The 20,380-nt window shown below is 34.4% G+C and overlaps 1 protein-coding gene across 5 annotated transcripts in view; it reads left to right on the top strand.

The window, feature by feature from the left end:
- Window positions 1-20,380, top strand: part of LOC142353142 (uncharacterized) — a 78,852-nt gene that overhangs the window by 51,240 nt on the left and 7,232 nt on the right. For 3 of the 5 annotated variants that reach the window (XM_075405354.1, XM_075405351.1, XM_075405350.1), the window contains 5 exons: window positions 6,135-6,173; window positions 7,201-7,385; window positions 14,576-14,747; window positions 16,641-16,843; window positions 17,160-17,343. In XM_075405354.1, coding sequence (XP_075261469.1) covers window positions 6,135-6,173; window positions 7,201-7,385; window positions 14,576-14,747; window positions 16,641-16,843; window positions 17,160-17,343 — 783 coding nt within the window. The remainder of the gene's footprint in view (window positions 1-6,134; window positions 6,174-7,200; window positions 7,386-14,575; window positions 14,748-16,640; window positions 16,844-17,159; window positions 17,344-20,380) is intronic. The other 2 variants (XM_075405353.1, XM_075405352.1) reach the window with 1 other exon arrangement.

Genomic DNA, 20,380 nt, shown 5'->3' with positions numbered 1-20,380 from the left:
GTTTGTTGAGTAGTTGGATGGCGTGTAAATGGATTTTCACTTCGAGTCCTTTCCGGAATTTCTTCCGGCTATGTTTTTTTAAGATATCTGTTCACGCATTTTCATGATTTTTGAAGTCAAATTGGAGTGGTGATTTTGGTCACGCCGAAACAGGAAATGGAGCGAAAAAGCGAGTGGTTTTGTGGCGTGAATTTTTGCTCTAATTTTAAAGTAGAGTGAGAAAACGGTGTTTGAACAAAAATTCGGTTTCTCGGTGGTGGTTTTTTTTGTTCACATGCGGCAATTTCACTCTGATTTTTACTGTTTTTTCAATTTTTTGGATTGAATTTTTTTAAATCGTTTTCCCAATCGATTCACAGCTCATTCTGGACCTAGTTTTTTGTTAGAATTAAATTTTCATTTCTCCCTAGTAGTTTTTTCGTTCACGTGCGGCATTTTGACACTTAGTGGTTTTTTGTTCTCCCTAGCAGCATTTTGACATTGATTTTCTGTTTTTTTTTCATCTGATTTTTTAGAAATGGTTTTCCCAATTCACTCATTGTCCGTTTTACGTCTAGTTGTTTGTTAAGTCAATGAAAATTCTTTAAATTGTACGTCAGGACTTGTCCTGCTATGTTTTTTATTTCGTCGTCATGATGTTTTTACGACCATATGACGTCACAGCCACTTTTTGTTCACTCGTTCATGCAATTTCAACTGAATTGCATGTGACGTCATTTTTCGCTCTTAGTGGAGCGAGTTTTTTGTTCGTGCGCGTGATTAAATTTTTGGTCACACTTGACTTACCTCACTCTCAAAAATGACTTCCTCACTTTGAAATTGATTTTTACTTTAATTGAAAGAGATAAGGTCAAATGGGTGTGTGTCACTCTAAATGAAGGTTATTTGAGATCAGCTAATAGAGGCAGCAATACCTTATACAGATTTTTAATCAAAATATAACAGGTCAGCCTTCAATGAAAAGACGAATTTTTTGGTCTTGTCTTTTTTACTGTTTTTTAGACTGCCGATCTACGAATCTATTGCGGCTATTTTCTGGCAATCTGCCAGCTATGTTTCACTTGTGTTTTCAGTGGTATGTTTTTTCAGTTGTTTTGCGTGTGAAATCCTAGGACTATGAAGTCTGATTTTCATTGTGCCGACCCCACTTGTTGACGAAGGATCTATATGCTAACTCGGGTTTTTTCTTTAGTCAGTTTTGTCGATCGATGTATTTATCGTAGAGTTGAAAGTGGTATCACTAAATAGCCCATCAAGTGTAGAGAGTAAAATTAAATAGTTTTGGTTTTAGAATTTCTCCCTTTTCTAGGAGTTAGCGATGTTTAAATTTTTTAATAACATGTCTTTTTTGTTGATTGTTTGCTCACATTTCTGGTAAATTTTCTCAACTTGTTAAATCTTGTCCAGTTATTTTAACTTTCTCAACATTTGCGGGTTCTACTAACCGTGTAGCGATATTAAGGCTATTGCTTGTCTCTTCGTTTTTTAAGAAAAAAAAGCAATTGAGTTTGGACCTAGGTTTTTAGAGCCATTTTTCTTTCTTGTGGTTTGACGTCTGTTCTGCTTAATGGCCGCGAAGCGATAGCGGCTATTGTTGGGGGCATCAGCTTTAATTCGTCGTCTCCATCAATTATTCCTGTGACCATCGACTTTTCAATATCAATGAATTCTACTGCTTTACAGTTAAAATTGGTTTGCGTGACTTCATTTGGTCTGCTTATCGGTCAATTGCGTGACTTGCCTTTCTCAAAAAAATGTTTTATGAACTCGCTTTATGAACTTCAAAATTTATGAACATTTACTAGTTAAAGATCAATAGTGTGCATCTAAGTAGTGCCAAACGTATATGCCCTAATTCTTGAGTATTAGGGTCTTCAGTTTTTGATTTCAGTTAATTTTGGAAAAAAAATTTAAGGGCTTTTCCCTTATAGAGCGTATGAGTCTCACAAAAATGACTGTACGAATAGAAGCCAAAATCTAGTGGTCTAACTAGGCACTGGTGGTCAATCTGTCTATCTTATTTCTTTAATTGTTTCAATTCCATGGAAGGCCACAAGCGTCCATCGCGGCTATTTTCCGGCAATCTGTCGGCTGTTTTTTTGCTGGTGAATTTCCTGCGAAGAATGCTCAATGCGATTCATTTGTTTTAATGGTTTTTATATGTTGTTGTCATATTTGCTCCTCGGGCAACTGTTGATTTTGCTTGCTTTGATACTAAATATTTCCTTTAAAATTCTTCCTTTTGGTTTTCAATTTTTGCTCTTTGTTGGTTTTTTACTGATCCCTATTGCTGACTGGTCTCTTTGAAGTTGTAATAAGGTCTAAATGAACATAAATAATGTTTTCACTTTGTACTTTATGGCATTGATTACTTTAATTATTAAGTTTTTGAGTTTTTAGTAAAGATGTTTAATGGCTCTTGAACGAAGTTTGAAGCTTTTTTTGTAAACGTGTGTGCCTTTCTAATGCAAAATTATAGCTTGACCGTTTTTGCGCTTTTGTTCTAGAAAACTGACTTATTTAGTGACTTTTTCGCGCTTGAGTTCTTCATTTTTGAATGATCTAAGTTGCTCTCATTCTGAATAAATTTTGTTGCTAAAATTTAAGCGATTTGGCCAAAAGCAAGTAGCTTAATGGTTAACCTTTACCCAACCTCAAACTATGTTTATTCGTTACAGTTTTTGGAAATTACTGTGAGGATGAACTTGGTTTATAGTTTTTGGAATCAGTATTTTGAAAGAAATTGAAGTTTTGTTCAGGATGTTCTAAATTTTCTAAACGTGGGTTTAAATGGTATGTGAACTATTTTTTTGTGGAAGCAAAAGTTTGGCAAGTTTGAGGGCCAAACTTAAAATACCGTACTAATGGAATAGCTTTGAATTGTCTAGCTTGGTTGAGCTCTACTTGAAGGTGCATTCTCAGTATAGATTTTTAAGTGATTGCAATGGTCTTTTTTCAGCTTTTAGAATTTAATTGAATTTAACAAGCATGCTGAACAATAATATAATGAAGTTTTTGCCTGAGAGACTCCACAGTTTGTTTTGATGTGGCAGATGTTGATTTCTGGATCTCATTTTCTGTTGTTTAGTAGAATTAGTTTACGTGATAAAAATTGTCTTTTACACATTGCGAAATTGCAAAAGATTTGTTTCAATGGATTTTGTTTTTTGATCTGGTGTTAATTCTAGTGAAATTTATTCAAAATTCACGTCAATTTTTGTGTTGATGGCGCTTGTGGTGTTGATTATTTTAAATGTTTTTCTTTATTTATTTTTTAATTTTGTCTTGATTTTGATTGTTTTTTGTATATTTATTAAAGAGTAATCAAAGATCTCGTTGATTGCAGTAATGGCTAGAAATTATTAATGGTTTTGACTCGAAACAAAATTGTTCTAAGAAGTTGAGTGAGTTTTGAGTTCTTCATTTTTTGTTTTTTTTTCTTGCCAATGTCTTTCATCAAGATCTCAATCGATCAAAACCAAGGCCTACCTTTATCTCACTTTCTTTTTCAAAAGGAATAAGTTTGACCTCATTAATTTTTCTAAAATTGAGTTTTGTAATAAAAGAATACAAGTTTTGGAGAAAGAAGTTGGTCCTAATATTGTTTTTGTCGTTTTGTAAGTTATTATCAGTTAGATGTCCTAGCTATTTCATACTCAGTTTTCTGTGCTTCTGTTTAGTGGTTTCAGTTTTTGGGTTTTACTGTGAGGTATTTAATTTTGCTTACTGTGAGGTATTTGAAAATCGTCTGAGAGCAATTGATAAAATAGGAGTTTTATCATTTGCTCTCAAACGATTTTTCGCTTGACCGATTATTCGTCTGAGGCTTTTGACTTTTCGTCCTCAAAAACGGGATAAACAGGTAGCGCCCAGTGGGTATTAAATGCTCATAGAGCCTTTCAGCTCTGTTTCAGCTCAAAGTGTTTTGGAGACTTGAACTTATGGTGTGAAGGGCGGTGCTTAGAGATTGAAGACACCCCCACTGTCGACCCCCCGCACCCCACGGTTGCCCACCCCCATCATTCCCCCGGTAGCTAGCTACCCCCTTCCCGTGCCTAGCTACTGACGAAAAACCGATCGCTAAAAACACGCAATTTTATAGTAATTATCACTTGTTTTTCAAGATTTTTGAAAATTTGTCATGTTTGAGCTTTATCAGCCCTATGTGTCAAGTAACCTCCTCTGGGGTTTTATAACAGGCTATTGCACAGTTTCCAGTGGTAGTGGAATGGTTTCAACGTGTTAACATTGCAAATTTTTGCATTTTTTGACAAACGGTGCAAACTTTTTTTGACATTTATTTTTCATTATTCACGTCTTCACATTTATTGTCATTATTCAGGTTTTCTCAGCCTAAGAGAAAACCTCCGTTAGGGTTCGATAACAATTTACTGGAATTTTTTTAGCCATGGATTAGTTTCCAACTTTTTGTTATCACAATTTATATAAATTTTTTGATAACGAATTTTCTCAAGTTTTTTGGGATTTTTGTCGTTTTTAGGCCTCTCCAGCCTTAAGAGCCCAGGAGTTTCCTCTAGGGTTTGACAATAGGTTACTGTATAGTTTCTAGATGTAATGGAGTGTTTTTCAAGATTTTAACATCACGAGTTTTAGAAGTTTTTGCTAAAACTTGCATTTCATTTTTTTGACATTAAATGTCATTATTTAGGTTTTTTCAGCTTCAGGGGTCAGCAAACCTCCGTTAGAGTTTGATAATAATTTACTGAAAATATTTTTTTGGCCGTGGAATAATTTTCAACTTTTTAGTATCACAATATTTAGCAATTTTTTTGATAAAACTTGCATTTTAAGTTTTTGGATTTTTTGTCATTTGTTAGTTTTCTCCAGCCTCAAGAGGCACATAACCTCCTCTAGGGTTCGATTATAGATTACTGGATAGTTTCTAGATGTAATGGAATGTTTTTTCATCACGAATTTAGCAATTTCTGAAGTATTTGCAATTTTTTCATGTTTTTTTGTATCTCTTTGAATTTTTTTCCGGCACCAGGGTCTTAGGGATTTTAATGGCTCCAGCTTTATCAATTTTCTTGATATAATTTTAAAATTTTCAAAGTATCATATTGCAAGTTTTTTGATCTCTATGAGCTAGTGAGACTATTAAAAGCTTGAAATAGGGATACTGGACATTCTCTTGAGACAATGAAATGGTTTTGAAGATTTTAATATCTTGAATTTTAGCAAAATTTTGTTGAAATTTGCAATTGTCTTCAAAGTTTTTAAATATTTTTGTCCTTTTCTGAGTTTACCGATCATTACTGGCCAACTAAATTTTTCAAATCTTGCAGATGGGTTACTTGATAGAACTCCAGAGATAAAAAATAGTTTTGAACCTTTTCACTGCGAAATCGGGAAGCTTTTCTTTTAAATTTTGCAGTATTTTGCAAACTTAAATTATCAGTTTTTTATTTGATTTATTTACTAGCAAGGCTAGAAAACTAAAATTGCGGAGTCGAATCAAGCTAATGCTAGCCTCACTAAACTGTGGCTAGCTACTGACGAATCCAGCCTCTCGCCGGTCGTTTGAGAGCAATTCGCCCGACGTTAGTTTAGATTTATATGTGAGCGCAGAGATCAATTTTGTTTCACTTCTCGATGTTTTAAGTCTTCATTGAGAATTTGAAATCTAATCGAAATTAAACAGAGCCCACTTGTTACTTAAAAGACATTAAAGTATGTGATTTAGTTTGAAAATGGGATTTTGTTTTGTAATTAGTTGTTCACTTGGTAAAATCGCTTTTTTTCTACTTTTGATTTTCCGCTAGAGTTAATTTCATCTCTGTCATTTCATTTGTTCGAGTATTCAGTCTAGTGAAATAACGAAATTTGATCTCACTAGTATGAACTGTTTTGTACAGACGTCTGTCCTTTTTTAAGAATTAAAAAGATTTGGATACCGAACTATGAACTACTTTAACAGCAATCTATATCTGCTTCAATTAGTAGACAATCGAGACAAGACTGTGTAAGCGGGATCGGAACATTGTGCCATCGCAAATGAGCTAGCTTCCTCATTGCACTTGATTTAATGTTTTCTGCGATTTAAACATTGCCTGGTTTTTTCAGTTTCAATTTTTAGCTCTATCAAGTTTTATTGCTGAACTTGTTTTTTTTAGTTTGATTTGCATACCGAGGTTAACTTTGGTCCGGTGAAGGTCAGTTTGGATTTCAAATAAAGCCTTAACAGAATTGTTTCTCCGTTTGCTTCAATCTTACTCGTTCGAGTTAAAGCATACATTGTAACATATATTTGGTGTTAATTCAATCGGTGATTGTTTGAGTGGTGGTTGCTGTTAGTTGACCTTTACCCAACCAATATAACTGTTGATATTATAAAGGTTTTAAGTTAGGGTTTAATGCAATTTTGGTAGTTAGATGATCTTTGTTCAATTTCACTCAGTCAGAATCGTGGCCCGTCAATTGGCCGACATGCAAATTAGCCGACAGACCGTACAGCCGATGATTAACTAAAAAGTATAACTAAAAAATTTTTATAAAACTAAAAAGTATAACTAAAACTAAAAAATAGTTACCCGCACATTAAGGACGTAGTGTCCTTCAATTTGAAAACAAACATGAATTGGTTATAACTATTAGCTAATTTGGCCACGCCTCAGCGGTCCATGGGACTTGATATGAATCTATCACAACCGAACAAATTATCGCGGCCGAACATAATTAAGTCGGAAGCTTCTAATAACACCATTTTAATTATCCAAGTCGGATTTATGTCAGTTTCACTTCGTCCTGAAGAAATCCGTCGGCCAATAGGTTGGTCTTTTATGTGTCGGCTGATACCCCTAGCCCCAGTCAAAATAACTGATCAGTATTGTTTGAGGGTGTGAAGGCGTAATGAATGCAGATCAAAAGTTAATGGCGTTGTATGGTTGATTGGGGTCCATGGCTACTATGGGTGTTACTGTTGCGGGTTTAATTTGATCTGAACTCTAGTTCAATTGTTTTGCTGGTTCTATTGTCCAGCGGATATTTATTGAAGACAGCAACCAATTTAGTTGCACAAGCCGTCTTTTACACTCCCTTTCTGTACACAAAGTGCGTAAATGAGTGCCATTCATTAACAAGTTTGAATGCTGTTTTAATTTGCATAATTCGTCGAGTTGAAGAAAGCTTAAACAAGGAAAACATGCAGAAGCTATACAGGTTGTGTTCTCTGTTTTCTAGGGCTACTCGGCGAGTGAGAGTTCAACTCAAAGAGAGAACAAGTGGTGTATCCCTAGAAGTTTTCCCAGCACCTTCACTTCCTGTGCTTCCCATTTGAGACATGACCCGCTAGAGGGACTCTCACAACACTACAGACAACACTTGCTCACTGGAGCTCTACACGCCACTATTTTACCGCTCCAATCGTAAGTTTCTGTTTTTTAATAGCCACGGGCAGCCTCAACGGCTATTATTTAGGCGCTCTCCTTTTTACGACTCAAAGATAAGTATTGGTATTCTACCGGTTCAAGTATTCTACCGAGTTTTTCAAATTGCTCTCTGCTCTCGAACGACGTTTGAAGCAATTAATGTAAACGTGTGTGCCTTTCTAATGCAAAATTATATCTTGACCGTTTTTGCGCTTTTGTTCTGGAAAACTCACTTAGTGACTTTTTCGCGCTTGAGTTCTTCATTTTTGAATGATCTAAGTGGCTCTCATTCTGAATAAATTTTGTTGCTAAAATACAAGCGATTTGGCCAAACGCAAGTAGCTTAGTGGTTAACCCTTACCCAACCTCAAACCATGTTTATTAGTTACAGTTTTTGGAAATTACTGTGAGGTTGAATTTTGTTTCTAGTTTTTGTGAACTTTGTTCAGGATTTTTAGGAGTTTTGTTCAGGATTTATTAAGTTTTCTATGTAGGTTCAAATGGTATGTGAACTAATTAATAACCGCACAGCGATAGCTGGGGCTATTATTGGCCTTCTCTTGTTTTTTTTATTTCGTCGTCATGATTTTTGTTACGACCATATGACGTCACAGCCACTTTTTGTTCATTCGTTCATGCAATTTCATTGAATTGCATGTGTGACGTCATTTATCGCTCTTAGTGGAGCGAGTTTTGTTGTTCATGCGCGTGATTAAAATTTTGGTCACACTTGACTTACCTCACTCTCAAAAATGACTTCCTCAATTTGAAATTGACTTTTATTTACTTTAATTCAAAGAGATAAGTTCAAATGGGTGTGTGTCACTCTAAATGAAGGTTATTTGAGATCAGCTAATAAACTAAAATCAGCTGAAATCAGCTAAAAATTTTTAAACTTAAAATACCATACCAATGAAATAGCTTGGAATTATCCAGCTTGGTTTAGCTCTACTTGAAGGTGCTTTTTCATTATAGATTTTAAGTGATTGCAATGGTCTTTTTTGAGCTTTTAGAATTTAATTGAATTTAACAAGAGACCAAATAAGCTGAAAAATAATGAAATTTAGTAGTCCCTGAAGTGCTTTTTTTGGTGAAGCTACAGGGAAGGCCGTAGTTTAAGGTTAAATGGTCATTTTCAGGAGTTTTTGAGCCCAAAATGTTGAAATTTTTAGTGTTTTTCGGCATTTTTCGAATTTTGGTTTAACCAGTCTAAAATTGAGGCTGGTAAAAGTTGATAAAGGTCTTTCGCAAGACATAAGTACTTTCTATGAATCATTTTAAGAGCTTTATGTTTTTGGTGATCCAAACAAATAGACGATATTTTATACGAATTTTCACATTTCATGCTTTTGAAATTTTTGTGTCAATTTTGAGTTTTTTTTAGCCCTAGGTGTCAAGGAACCTCGTCCAGTGTTTGATTATAGGTCAATGCATAGATTCTAGGTGTAATGGAATGGATTTAACATTTTAACATCACTAATTTTAGCATTTATGTTGACAAAAAACTTGCAAGCTTTTCAAGTTTTTCGAAAATTGTTATCTTTTTTAGTTGTCTCGAGCCTCAAGAGCCAACGAACCTCTTCTAGGGCTTGATAACAGCTTACGGTATAGTTTCTAGATGTCATGAAATGTTTTTCAAGATTTAACATTACGAGTTTTAGTATTTTTTTGACAAAACATTGGAATGAATGTTTTTCAAGATTTTTAGTATCACGAATTTTAGCATATTTTTGAAAAATTATTTCAAGTTTTTTTTAAGTTTTTTTGAATATTTTTTGAGTTTTCCTGGCACCAGGGGCTCAAGGACAAGAGGTTTGATAATGAGCTGCTGCATAGTTTACAGTTACCGCAATGGTTATCAATATTTTAATGACTCACGTTTTCTTAACTTTTCAATAAAATTTAATAATTTTCAATTTTTGGAAAATTTATGAATCAATGAGTCAGTGAAACTATAGGACTTGAAATTGGGATACCGGATAGTCTGTTGGGACAATGACTTGGTTCTGAAGATTTTATTATCAAGATTTTCAGCAATATTTCAAAATTTGCAATTGTTTTCAAAATGTTTGATTATTTTTGTCCTATTCTGAGTTTAACGATCAAAACTGGCCAAAGAAACTTTTTAGGTTTGGTAGATGGGTTACATGGTAAAACTCGGGAGACAAAGAATTTGGTAGGGAACTGTTCTTTCACTGCGAAATCTTGAAACTTTTCTTGTAAATTTTGTGGTTCTCAGTTTTCTCGGATTTAATTACTAACAAGGCTAGAAAACTAAAACTAGCAAACTGAAACTGGGTCGAATCACATCAGGGAAAAGCTCTCTCTCTCTCTCTCTGTGTGTGTGTCGGTTGGGGTTTCTTCCCTTCTCTTTCTCGTTTTATCTCTCACACCATCTAATACTCACAATCTATTACTCTCATTTTTGCTGAAATATGGTAATGTACTATCATAAATGATTTAACTATCACTTTCTAAGAAATCATTATTTGCTCATAGAGCCTTTCAGCTCACTGGTCTCACTACTGTTTTGGTTACCTATACTTATATTGTGAAGGGCGGTTGTTAGAAATTGATCCCACATCCCCAATTCCGCCCCCACATCAGCCCGACACCCACCCCTGCACATCGTTCACGACAAAAGGGACCCATGCAGCGCCAAAGATCCCCGTTGCCCCCACTTGCTGCGCTCACCCCACGCCCCTTCATTTAAGCTAAAGCTAGCGTCCCAAAAATGTGGCTAGCTACGGACGAAGACAACTGCTCCCCGGTCGTTTGAGAGCAATTGGCCCGACTTTAGTCGGTTATGTTTTAATCTTTGAATGCACTTTTCTGTAATAAGTGTTTATGGCAAAGGCTCATTTCGAAATAGGAGTTGCTTTTTCAGTTTTTAGATGAAGTCGTTTTCTATTTATTTGTACTTACGCTAAACCTGTTTCGGGGGTTTTGTCAAATTTTTCTGGAAGTTCAGATTTTTAAGATAAAAGAATGAGCCTTGTTGAGCAGCGTCAAGATTTCCAATTTCGTTTCATTCAAATACAAATTATTTTTGCACTTGTTTGAAAATTTTTCAAAACGATCCCAATAAAATGACCAATTTTTGGCGTTTCCAAATTGTTTCGACGTTTTTCCAATCTTTTTTCCAATTTTTTCCATTCCGCTTTCTGAGTTTTGAATTAGTTCCAGATCTTAGCCTTTTATTTTTCTCAATTTTTGTGGTTGTGGTGTTTCTCACATTATAGTGCAATTTTGAGAATTTTGTGAGTTACTTTTGAGATGCGTTTGACCGATCTTTACGATTGAAAGCACTGATATTTTTTTCTGTGAACATTTCTTGGTGTTGCATGTTGGTAATAAATGGTTTTATGCTTTTTAGTTTTGACCTGTTTCCTTTAAAGTTTTGATTTTAAAACCAATGAAAGATATTCTACACAATAGAGAAAGTAGGGTCAGGTTTTTGGATGAATGCTCTGACGTCGAAACTGAAAATTAATTCTAATACTGTTCAATTTTTAAATTTTGTTCATTTTCTAAGAATGTATCTGTTTATTTTTAATAGCCGCCGTCAGCCTCTCAACGGCTATTTTTATGCGTTCTCCTTTTTTAAAATTTGCTTTACCTTTTCATTACGTTTTTCGTTTTACATGAGGTACGATTTTCTCGTTTGACTTCTGGCGTACTTCTTTCACTGTTTCGAGTGAATTGATTTTAAATTCTTTCAGGCATTTAATTACGCAGTGTGGTGAATACTGTGAGAGTCAAAAGATCAAAATCAAAAGAGACGGGATAAAAACCGATAAAGCCCGGTCATTAAGTCTGGAGAATTAGGTTATCAAAGTTCATTAAATTGTGCGGTCAATTTATTGGTCAATTTAAAAATCGATCAATTTATCTCTTCTTTTCTTTTTCTGTTTCAATCCCGATGTGTATCAAGAGCGTCAACAGCGGTTATTTTCCGGCAATCTGCCGGCTATGTTTTTTTATAAAGGTCTTTAGCAAGACATAAGTACTTCTAATGACCTTTTTAAGAGTTTTTTTGAAATTTATTAAAGTTTTTTCAGCCCTAGGTGTACTTCTCAATTTGTCGGGGGTTATTTTTGTCAACTATTCTAGACCTTGGTGGATCAAAAAATAATTACTGAAGCCAGAAATGTAGTTGGAAAGTTTTGCTTAGCGAGCTGTTTCTTATTTATGAGGAGATTTTTTAAAGCATTTGCTTTTCAGAAATTCTTAAAGGTCGTATTTTAGGCAGACTTGGGTCTATTTTTTAATTTTCAGTTTGTTTTGATGGCGTTTTGACATTTTTTGGTATTAAAATAATGTTTTACGCTATTTTGAAGCTTTTCAATTTTTTTGCCGGTTTTTAGACGATATGAGCTATTTTTTGCCAATCGTTTTTTTGTTGCTTTTACGTATAACAGATTTTTAGTTATTGCTACTACGAATTGAATCAATTTTTCTGGTACTAACCAATTTCATTTTTTTCAATCAGGTGTTTGTGTGCTTCTCTTGGCTTGTCTAAAGTTGTATGAGCAGCTCGATTGTCTCGATTGTACGGAATACGATTGCATTTTCTTGTGTTTGTAGCAATCATATTAGTCCTGTCGTTTTTTATGCGATTTTTCTCACGCATTTTTTCTCACGCTTTTGACTTTGCGTCCTCAAATACAGGATACACGGGTAGCGCCCAGCGGGCATTAATTGCGCTTAGAGCTTTTCAGCTCTGTTTCAGCTCAAACTGTTTTGGAGACTTAAACTTATAGTTTGAAGGGCGGTTCTTAGAGGTTGAAGACATCCCCACTTTTGAACCCCCACATCGCTGTTTACCCCCAACCCCATTGTTGGACAACCCCCCCCCCCCAATTTATAATAGGTTACTGCATAGTTTCTAGTGGTTTTGGATTTATTTCAACTTTTTAACATCACGATTTTTTGCATTTTTTTTTACAAAAAGTTCAAATTTCAATATTTTTGTTATGTATTTCATTATTCACGTCTTTCCAGACGCAGGGACAAAAAATTTCCTTACGGGTTTGATAATAAGATATTGGGAAATGTTTTTTGGCCATGGATTAGTTTTCAATTTTGTCACAAACTTTAGCAGTTTTTTATGCAACTTGCAATTTTTTTTTGAAAATTTTGTCATTTTTTAGGTTTCTCTAGCCTCTAGAGCCATATAACCTCCTCTATTTTTGATTATAGATTACTGCATAGCTTATAGGTGTAATGGAGTGTTTTTCAAGATTTTATTTTCAGCAATTTCCAAAAAATATTTGAAATTTCAAGTTTTTTTTTGAATTTTTTTGAATTTTTTCATCGTTTATTCTCGCACCAGGGTACTAGGGACCTCCTCCAAGGTTTGATGTAAAGCTGTTGCATGGTTTCTAGAGTTAATAGATTGGTTTTCAATATTTTAGTGACTCCAGCGTCAGCAATTTTTTGATAAAATTTAATTTTTTCAAGTTTGGAAAATTATTATCTTCTTCCAAGTTTATGGATCTTTATGAGCCAGTGAAACTGTTTTAAGCTTGAAATAGGGATACTGGATAGTCTCTTGAGACAATGAAATGGTTTTGAAGTTTTTAATGTCTTGAATTTTAGCAAGAGTTTTTAATGTCTTGAATTTTAGCAAGAATGTCTTGAATTTTAGCAAGAATGTCTTGAATTTTAGCAAGAATTTTAGCCAGAATTTTTAATGTCTTGAATTTTAGCAAGAATCTTGAATTTTAGCAAGAATTTTACCCTTTTCTGAGTTTAACGATCATTACTGGCCAACGAAGCTTTTCAAGCCTTGCAGATGGTTTACTTGACATAACTGGTTTACTAGCCAGAAAATAGTTTCGAACATTTTTACTGCGAAATCTAGAAGCTTTTTTAAATTTTGCAATATTTTAATTTGATTTATTTACTAACAAGACTAGAAAACTAAAAGTTGCAGGGTCGAATCAAGCTAAAGCTAGCCTCACTAAACCATGGCTAGCTACTGACGAAGCCAACCGCTCTTCGGTCGTTTGAGAGCAATTCGCCCGACGTTAGTTGGTCATGTTTAGGATTGTTAGTTTCTCTGTGTTGATGTTTACTGCCATCAGATACTGGTAATTTGAAAGACTCGTTTTGTTTTGGCTAAGGCTTCTTCGAGTTGTTTCCGGAATTCTTCAGGTTTTGTTTTTTTGCTGAAGCAAATTTGTTGGTTTATCAAAGAGTATAAATCGGCTGCTAGCTGGCATTAATATTGAACTTAATAGCCTTCAGTTATGTAGTTAAAAAGAAGTCTGAATTTAACTGAAACTGGACATCAAATTGGAACACTTAGAAACAAATTCTGTTAATTTTGATCTTTTTTAATAACCGCGAAGCGATGGCGGCTATTATTGGTGACATCATGCTTTTGTTTAATTCGTCGTCTCCATCGATGATTCTTGTGACCTGACTTCCTGAAATTGACTTTTCCAATTTCAGTGACTTTCACTGCTTTGCAGTTAAAATTTGTGCCCGTGACGTCATTTGTTCTGCTTGGTCACTCAGTCTATTTTATGTTTTCAGGTGTTTCAATCCATGGAAGGGCACAAGCGTCTATCGCGGCTATTTTCCGGCAAGCTGCCGGCTCTGTTTTCTTTTTCGGTGTCCTTCACGATCTGTGTCAACGGCAGCGATTTGCCGGCTATGTTCATTAATTAAAGCAAAATTTTGTAGCGTCTTTAATCACAAAGATTCTGCGTTTCAATTTATATAGAGCTTATAAAGTGTCCGATTATAGTTATATAGTGTCCCATTATATACCCAAACCGGCGACCCAGATTTGGACCGGAATCTAAACTTGTAGACACCCCCGGTTGTAATTATACCATAATGGGGCTATATTTGTAAATAGGGAAACAGCCGGTTTCCGAACTAGGTGTTACGAAATACTGATAGAATAGTTTTTCGAACGTACTTGAAAACAATTGCGATGCCGATTATTAGAAATGGTGTTACTGGAAAGTCACAAACGACTCCCTTTCTCAAATATATTTGTCGATGCTTCCAAGATCTACAGATTAAAAAAATGCAGAGCCGATCAGGTAGAACGCAGCATAGAGATCTCTATCCAGCTTGAAAAATAAAAAGGCAATTGACTGGCTTTGTATAAAAAAATCGTGACCCAGCTCCGATTTGGTAAATGTGAAATGGTTGGTGATACTTTCCAGGGGAAGAAGCGAGATATCATCGAGAAGTCTGGCCCTACAGAACACAATGGCAGTATGTGGATTCCGAAGCAACCAGAACCCAGCACTCACTAGGAACAAGAGTTCCCTGCCCTCTAGAAGTAGCGAACCTATACTCGACTCAGAGAGAGCTACCCTCACTTGTCGAAAGAAGGTAAACAAACATTTTTCCATTATTGAGGAAACATAAGTTCGCTTAGCATTGATTATGAATTACTGGGAAACTATGAACAAGGACCATTTGAAAGATTGGGCCAATTTAATATTTGCTATCAAATTGCTATCACAATTTTCAAGTCTGGAAATGTTTTTGAAGCTAATAATTACAGACTCATTCCATTTTTTACTGATATTATCTCCATAAAAATGACCAGTTTCCTCAAACATACAAATCAACTACACAACGATCAATTTGGTTTTCGATCAAAACTAGGCACCATAGATGACTTGATATCAGTTGTGGACTCAATCAGATACAATTTAAACACACAAGCAACATTCAACACATGCAATCTTTCTGGACTTAAAAAAGGCTTTTGATACACTAGATCATTCAATTCTCGTAAAAATTGTGGAGAATGGGATTCCGTGGAGCTATCAACACCTTAATAAAAAGCTATCTAACAAACAGAGAACAAAAAGAAACGTTGCGGAGATACTGAATCCTCATTTTTACCTTTAAAAATAGGTGTAACTCGGCTCAATTTTGGGACCATTACTGTTTATCTTGTATGTAAACGATCTTCCGGAGGCAACAATAGACCTAACAATGACCCTTTACGCCGACGACACAGCTTTGATACAACTCAGTCAATCAGATCTTAGTCAGCTTGTCTTAGGCGTGAAACAAACCAGTGATTGGTTGGACAAAAATAAGATAACTTTGAACTTCGATAAATTTTTTTTTCAGTTTTCCAAAAAGGGTGGAAAACAAAAGCAATCAAATATCAATTGAGAGAAATCACATTGAAAACAAAAAATCGGTGAGGTATCTTGGAATCTTGATTGACGAGAAAATAAATTATAAAGATCACAATCAGTATTTGATTCGTAAAACGAATGTTTTTTGTGCTACATTCTTTAAGCTGAGAATTGTCTTACATAAAAATTATTAATTTTAGCTTATAGAACTTATGTGCTGCCGATCTTACAGTATGGAGTTTTATTCCATGGTACAGCTTTAAAGAGTGATATCAAGAAACTAAATAACAAAATCAAACATCTAGCGAGAATTATATATGGGAAACGTAAATTTGAGTCAATTGAGGACTTTAGAATTGCAGCAAAAATCTATAACATAGAAGAGTTACATTTATGAGCTATTGAAATTAGTTATTAAAAAAACAAGGGAGCTAAATGAGTGCAGTACAAGAAATGCTTTTTTGAGAATGAATGATTTAAACAAAATTAAATCACAGAGAATATGCGCAAAACACTTAAAATTTTCATATGAAGGACCAATTAACAGTAAGATCTTTTCAGCAAGAGCAAGAAAACTGTTGGTAAAAATACTAAAATTTCAACCTCGTTTCACCGAAGAAATTGCAAAACTGTCGATAATAGGTTGTAAAGATTTTGCTAATCGGTTCGTGATAACTTTATATTAGGCAGTGCTGAGTTTTTTTTCTCTTCATGTTTTTCCGAACCAATTAATTGAAATGTATCAAGACGCTAATTTTTCTGCTTCATGAGGCAGCACATGACGAGGCAACACTGCCTTTTGGTGTTCTCTCGGTTCAGTATGTGTGTATACAAAATGTGTAAAAATATATCTACATTTGTTTTTGTTTGTCTGTTCCGAAAACAATTTATTATTATTATTATTAAAAGACATTGCAGCAATAATGTGGTCCCTATTGGTGGTATCTGCAGTATTTTTATCTGATCAATTTTGTGACGCTTGAATTGATTTTGTGTCATCTATAATGCTCTCATTCAGTTTCAAATTATGTTGATTAGAAAAAATCAGGATTTGTTAAATTCAATAAATATCTTGGGAAATAAGGTTTATGATTAACCACGAGACGGAAGAATTGTTTGTTGTCAGGAGAGGACAGAATCGTTGTCATCCTCTGTGTCCATATCCGCTGTGAAGACAATGAATGATTGTACCTCCTTCTGGTGGGCGTCCATTGTCAATGCAGTCCAGGCACAGCAGTGGTTCCAGTGTGGGGGAGATGACCACGTGGCCAGCAACCAGACGCTCGGAGTACTCGTAGAGGACATGCCCGAACAGCTCAAGAAAATCGAGTAAGTATTTTTGACAGCTTGTAAGCTATTTCATCAGCTGCTACTGCGACTTTTTTTACGAATCAATTAATTATAGAAGTTTCATTTGGATTTCAAAAATTCAGTGAATTTTCGATGTTGCATGTTTTTTTTGCTCTTTATGGCTTTGTATTTTTGACGTTGAATAGTTTAAAGTTTGCGATTTGCGGCTAATGATATACAGCAATGGCAATCATAATTACAGCATTTTCAGTTGTAAAGAAACCAAACTTAAATTTTGTTTGGTAATTTTTGCAATACAAAATTTGGTAAATTTTGCAGTAAAATCTACTTTCAGAAGCTCACTGGCTCTAGCAGTACAGACAAGCGTGATTGCGAGACGAATCTTGCTGGAGAGTAAAGATGGCGCCTCCCATGAGACGATAGTGACTATGTGTGACAGGGCCTCTGATTTGTTGGCAGATGCTGTGAAAGAGAGCTCAGAGCCATCCATATACTCGAATGACTCCAAACTCAGAACTGTTAGAACCTATATCAAATTATAGTTTCATTAAAAGCCGTAGAGCGAACAGTCATACCAGAGTTCTCAATATTAAACAGAAAAATATATAACGGAACACTAAATGGCATCCAATTAGCTTCAATCAAGCAGTCTTGTAAGTTAAAGAGAAAAGATCACATGTTTGAATGTCAAGTGGTCTTTTTAAATCTAAAGAAGAATTGTTCATCGAGCTGAAGTACAAATTGAGATAGTTGTAATTTTGGGCTCTTGATGCTCCATTTAATGCAATCAATTATTTGCGCTCTGTTTCTAAATGATAGAACTGGCAACTTTAAGGGGAAATTGCACCTTGTGGGTTCTATTTTAATATTTGTTGTCTCTATAGTATGCAAGATGAGGATTTAAAGCTTTTCTATATAAACGACTGATTTTTAATTGCTCTTGAACGAAGGTCATAGCAATTATTGTAAACGTAACGTGTGTGTCTCTTTTTTACGCAAAATTTTCGCTTGACAATTTTGACTTTTCGAGTGACTTTTACGCCCTTGACTTTTTGCATTTCGCGTTATCTAAAATTCTCTCAATCACAATTTCAAGCAGCTGAATTCAATTGGCGGCAATTTAATACTAAAAGTCAAACAAGGCGGCTCGTTAATGTGTGGTCGCACATGATGTTCCGACCCGACCTCATCTACATTTTTGACTTAATTGTCAACCAAATGAAGAAATAACAAAGATAGATGTTTGAGTTTAAAACAATCGTTACACAACCCATCTACTAATTGAATTACATAATGCCATGCCTTATTACAGCGTCAATGAGATCTGACCTTAAAGAGACTACGAGACAAAAAACAACCAAACAAACAAAGCAAGAACGAAAATTTCACGGCAAAAACTGAATATCTAACTTTAAAAGCACATAGTAACAACGTCAAAATGCAGTAAGATAAAACCTTAACTACTCAAGCTTAATTTCTCCTATTTATACACTGAATGGAAAGTTTTATTAATGGGACTAAGTTACAAGTCAACAAAGAGAACGATCAAGGAGGCGAAATTCAAAAATCAATCAACATTTTTTAAACCAAGAAATTTCAAAAGTCTTAAAAATCATTAGTCTTTAACTTGCTTAAAATCCATGATAAATTACTAAGAAGTTACTACAAAACCAAATGGCCTTGTCTTTGGGTAGTTTAAGACTTAGAAACGAACCAAAGAAAAACTTAAAAAATTAGAAGCGATTTGCGAAAACACAAACTATTGCTACCATTAAAATCATTAGCTATTATCTGAATATTATATTTTTAATTCAATTCTTATTTCAACAAATTCAGCTGCAGCAATTATACCGAGAGATTAAATAAGTTTACTTGGGCCAAATTTGTAAACCATTGAGATCTGTTACTACGCGATTGTTCTGAAAGAAGAGAAAAAGAAGCGCAAAAAATGACCACTCAAAAAATGTTTAGAAAAACGCATATTGTCCCAAAACAAAGCATCGGTGACTAATAATATCAGTAGATAGGTTATTTTCGGAATACAAGAAATCTGATGTGACCTCTCATTGATGAAAATAAGTTACAATTTGACGAAAAGAACAACAAAAACTGAAAATGTTTGAAAATGTATATCCTAAACTTTAAGACTAAAGGCTATAAACTGACTAAATGATTCGGTTAACATCATTTATTCAATCATCAATTACAAGCTTGAGAGAATGGTCAGCAATTAACGGCTACCTAAAGAAAAAAAACAGGCAAAACATCAATTTCAAGAAAAAAATTGAGCGAGAAAGGTGTCGCAGGCACTTAAAAACAAGGCCATTAAAAACAAAAAGCTTTTAACGGAGGCCAATAACTACGCTCAGAAATAAAACGATGGCAGGAAAAAGATGTTGTCATGGACAGATAATCAATAAGAGATCACAATAAGTCCTAAGACTATGAAAACAACAACAAAAACAGGCAAAAACCAAAATTCAGTAGGAAAGTGCGAGAAGAAAGTTTCGAAGCCATTTAAACCATTAGCTTTTCTCTGAAACCTTTATCTGTGATCCTCTGAATGTTTTTTCCAAGCCATTGGGATTAGATTAATATTTGGATGTGTATAATATTTGGATAATATGATAAGACGTCAAAAGTAACCAATAATACGAAAAGATCAATTTTTTTAAGATTTTGAATTCTTGTGTTATTGAAGTCATATTATCATTAGTTAGAAGATAAAACCGCCAAAAAAATTTACATTAGTTTCAGTCAAAGCAAGTGGGTTCTGTCAATACTGAGATTGACTAACAGTTCACAAAAATTTAAAGATTGGTTAATGTTCAAAAAAATTTCGAAAAATTGTTTTTAAACTCTTTACAGCCATAAATTTCAAAAATTTTCAACAAAAGTCAATAAAATCGCTCGAATATGCTTCAATAGGAGTATGGGGATTTTTGCCATGCATAGGTGATCAATAAGACATCAGAACAAGTCTTATGACTATGAAAACAACAACAAAATCAGGCAAAAACCAAAAATTCACTAGAGAAGTGCGAGAAGAAAAGGTGGAAGCCATTTGAAACCATAGGTTTTTCTCTGAAAAACTTATCTGTGATCCACTGAACGTCTTCTTTAAGCCAACAGGAGCTGTCAATTTTTTGATAATGTGATAAGATTTAAAAAGTAACCAATAATACGGAAATTTTCAAAAAAAGTTTTAAAACTTTTAGAAATCTTGTGTCATTGAAGTCGTATTACTAAAAGTTAGAAGATAAAACCGCCAACTAGATCAAATTTGGTCACAGTATGACGGAAGAGGGTGCTTTCATCACAGAGAATGGCATACAGTTCACGATAATAAGTTTATGATTGGTTGATGTTCAAAAAAAAATCGAAAACTTATTTTTAAATTCTTAAAGTCTTAACAGCCATTAGCTGTCCACTCAAAGCACTAGATATGCTCATTTAGTTCTCATTACGGAACATATTGCACTGTTGGTCAACGAGTTCATGCCATAAGTCTTCAAAAAATTAGTTAAACCTCAAAAAGAAATTCAAAATTTCAAT

Source organism: Convolutriloba macropyga, chromosome 14 (genome assembly GCF_964194025.1).
Source record: "Convolutriloba macropyga chromosome 14, txConMacr16.3, whole genome shotgun sequence".
NCBI classification, from domain to species: Eukaryota; Metazoa; Xenacoelomorpha; order Acoela; family Convolutidae; genus Convolutriloba; species Convolutriloba macropyga.
Note: the sequence above shows the minus strand (reverse complement) of the source record. Positions and strands in the feature narration are given on the sequence as shown.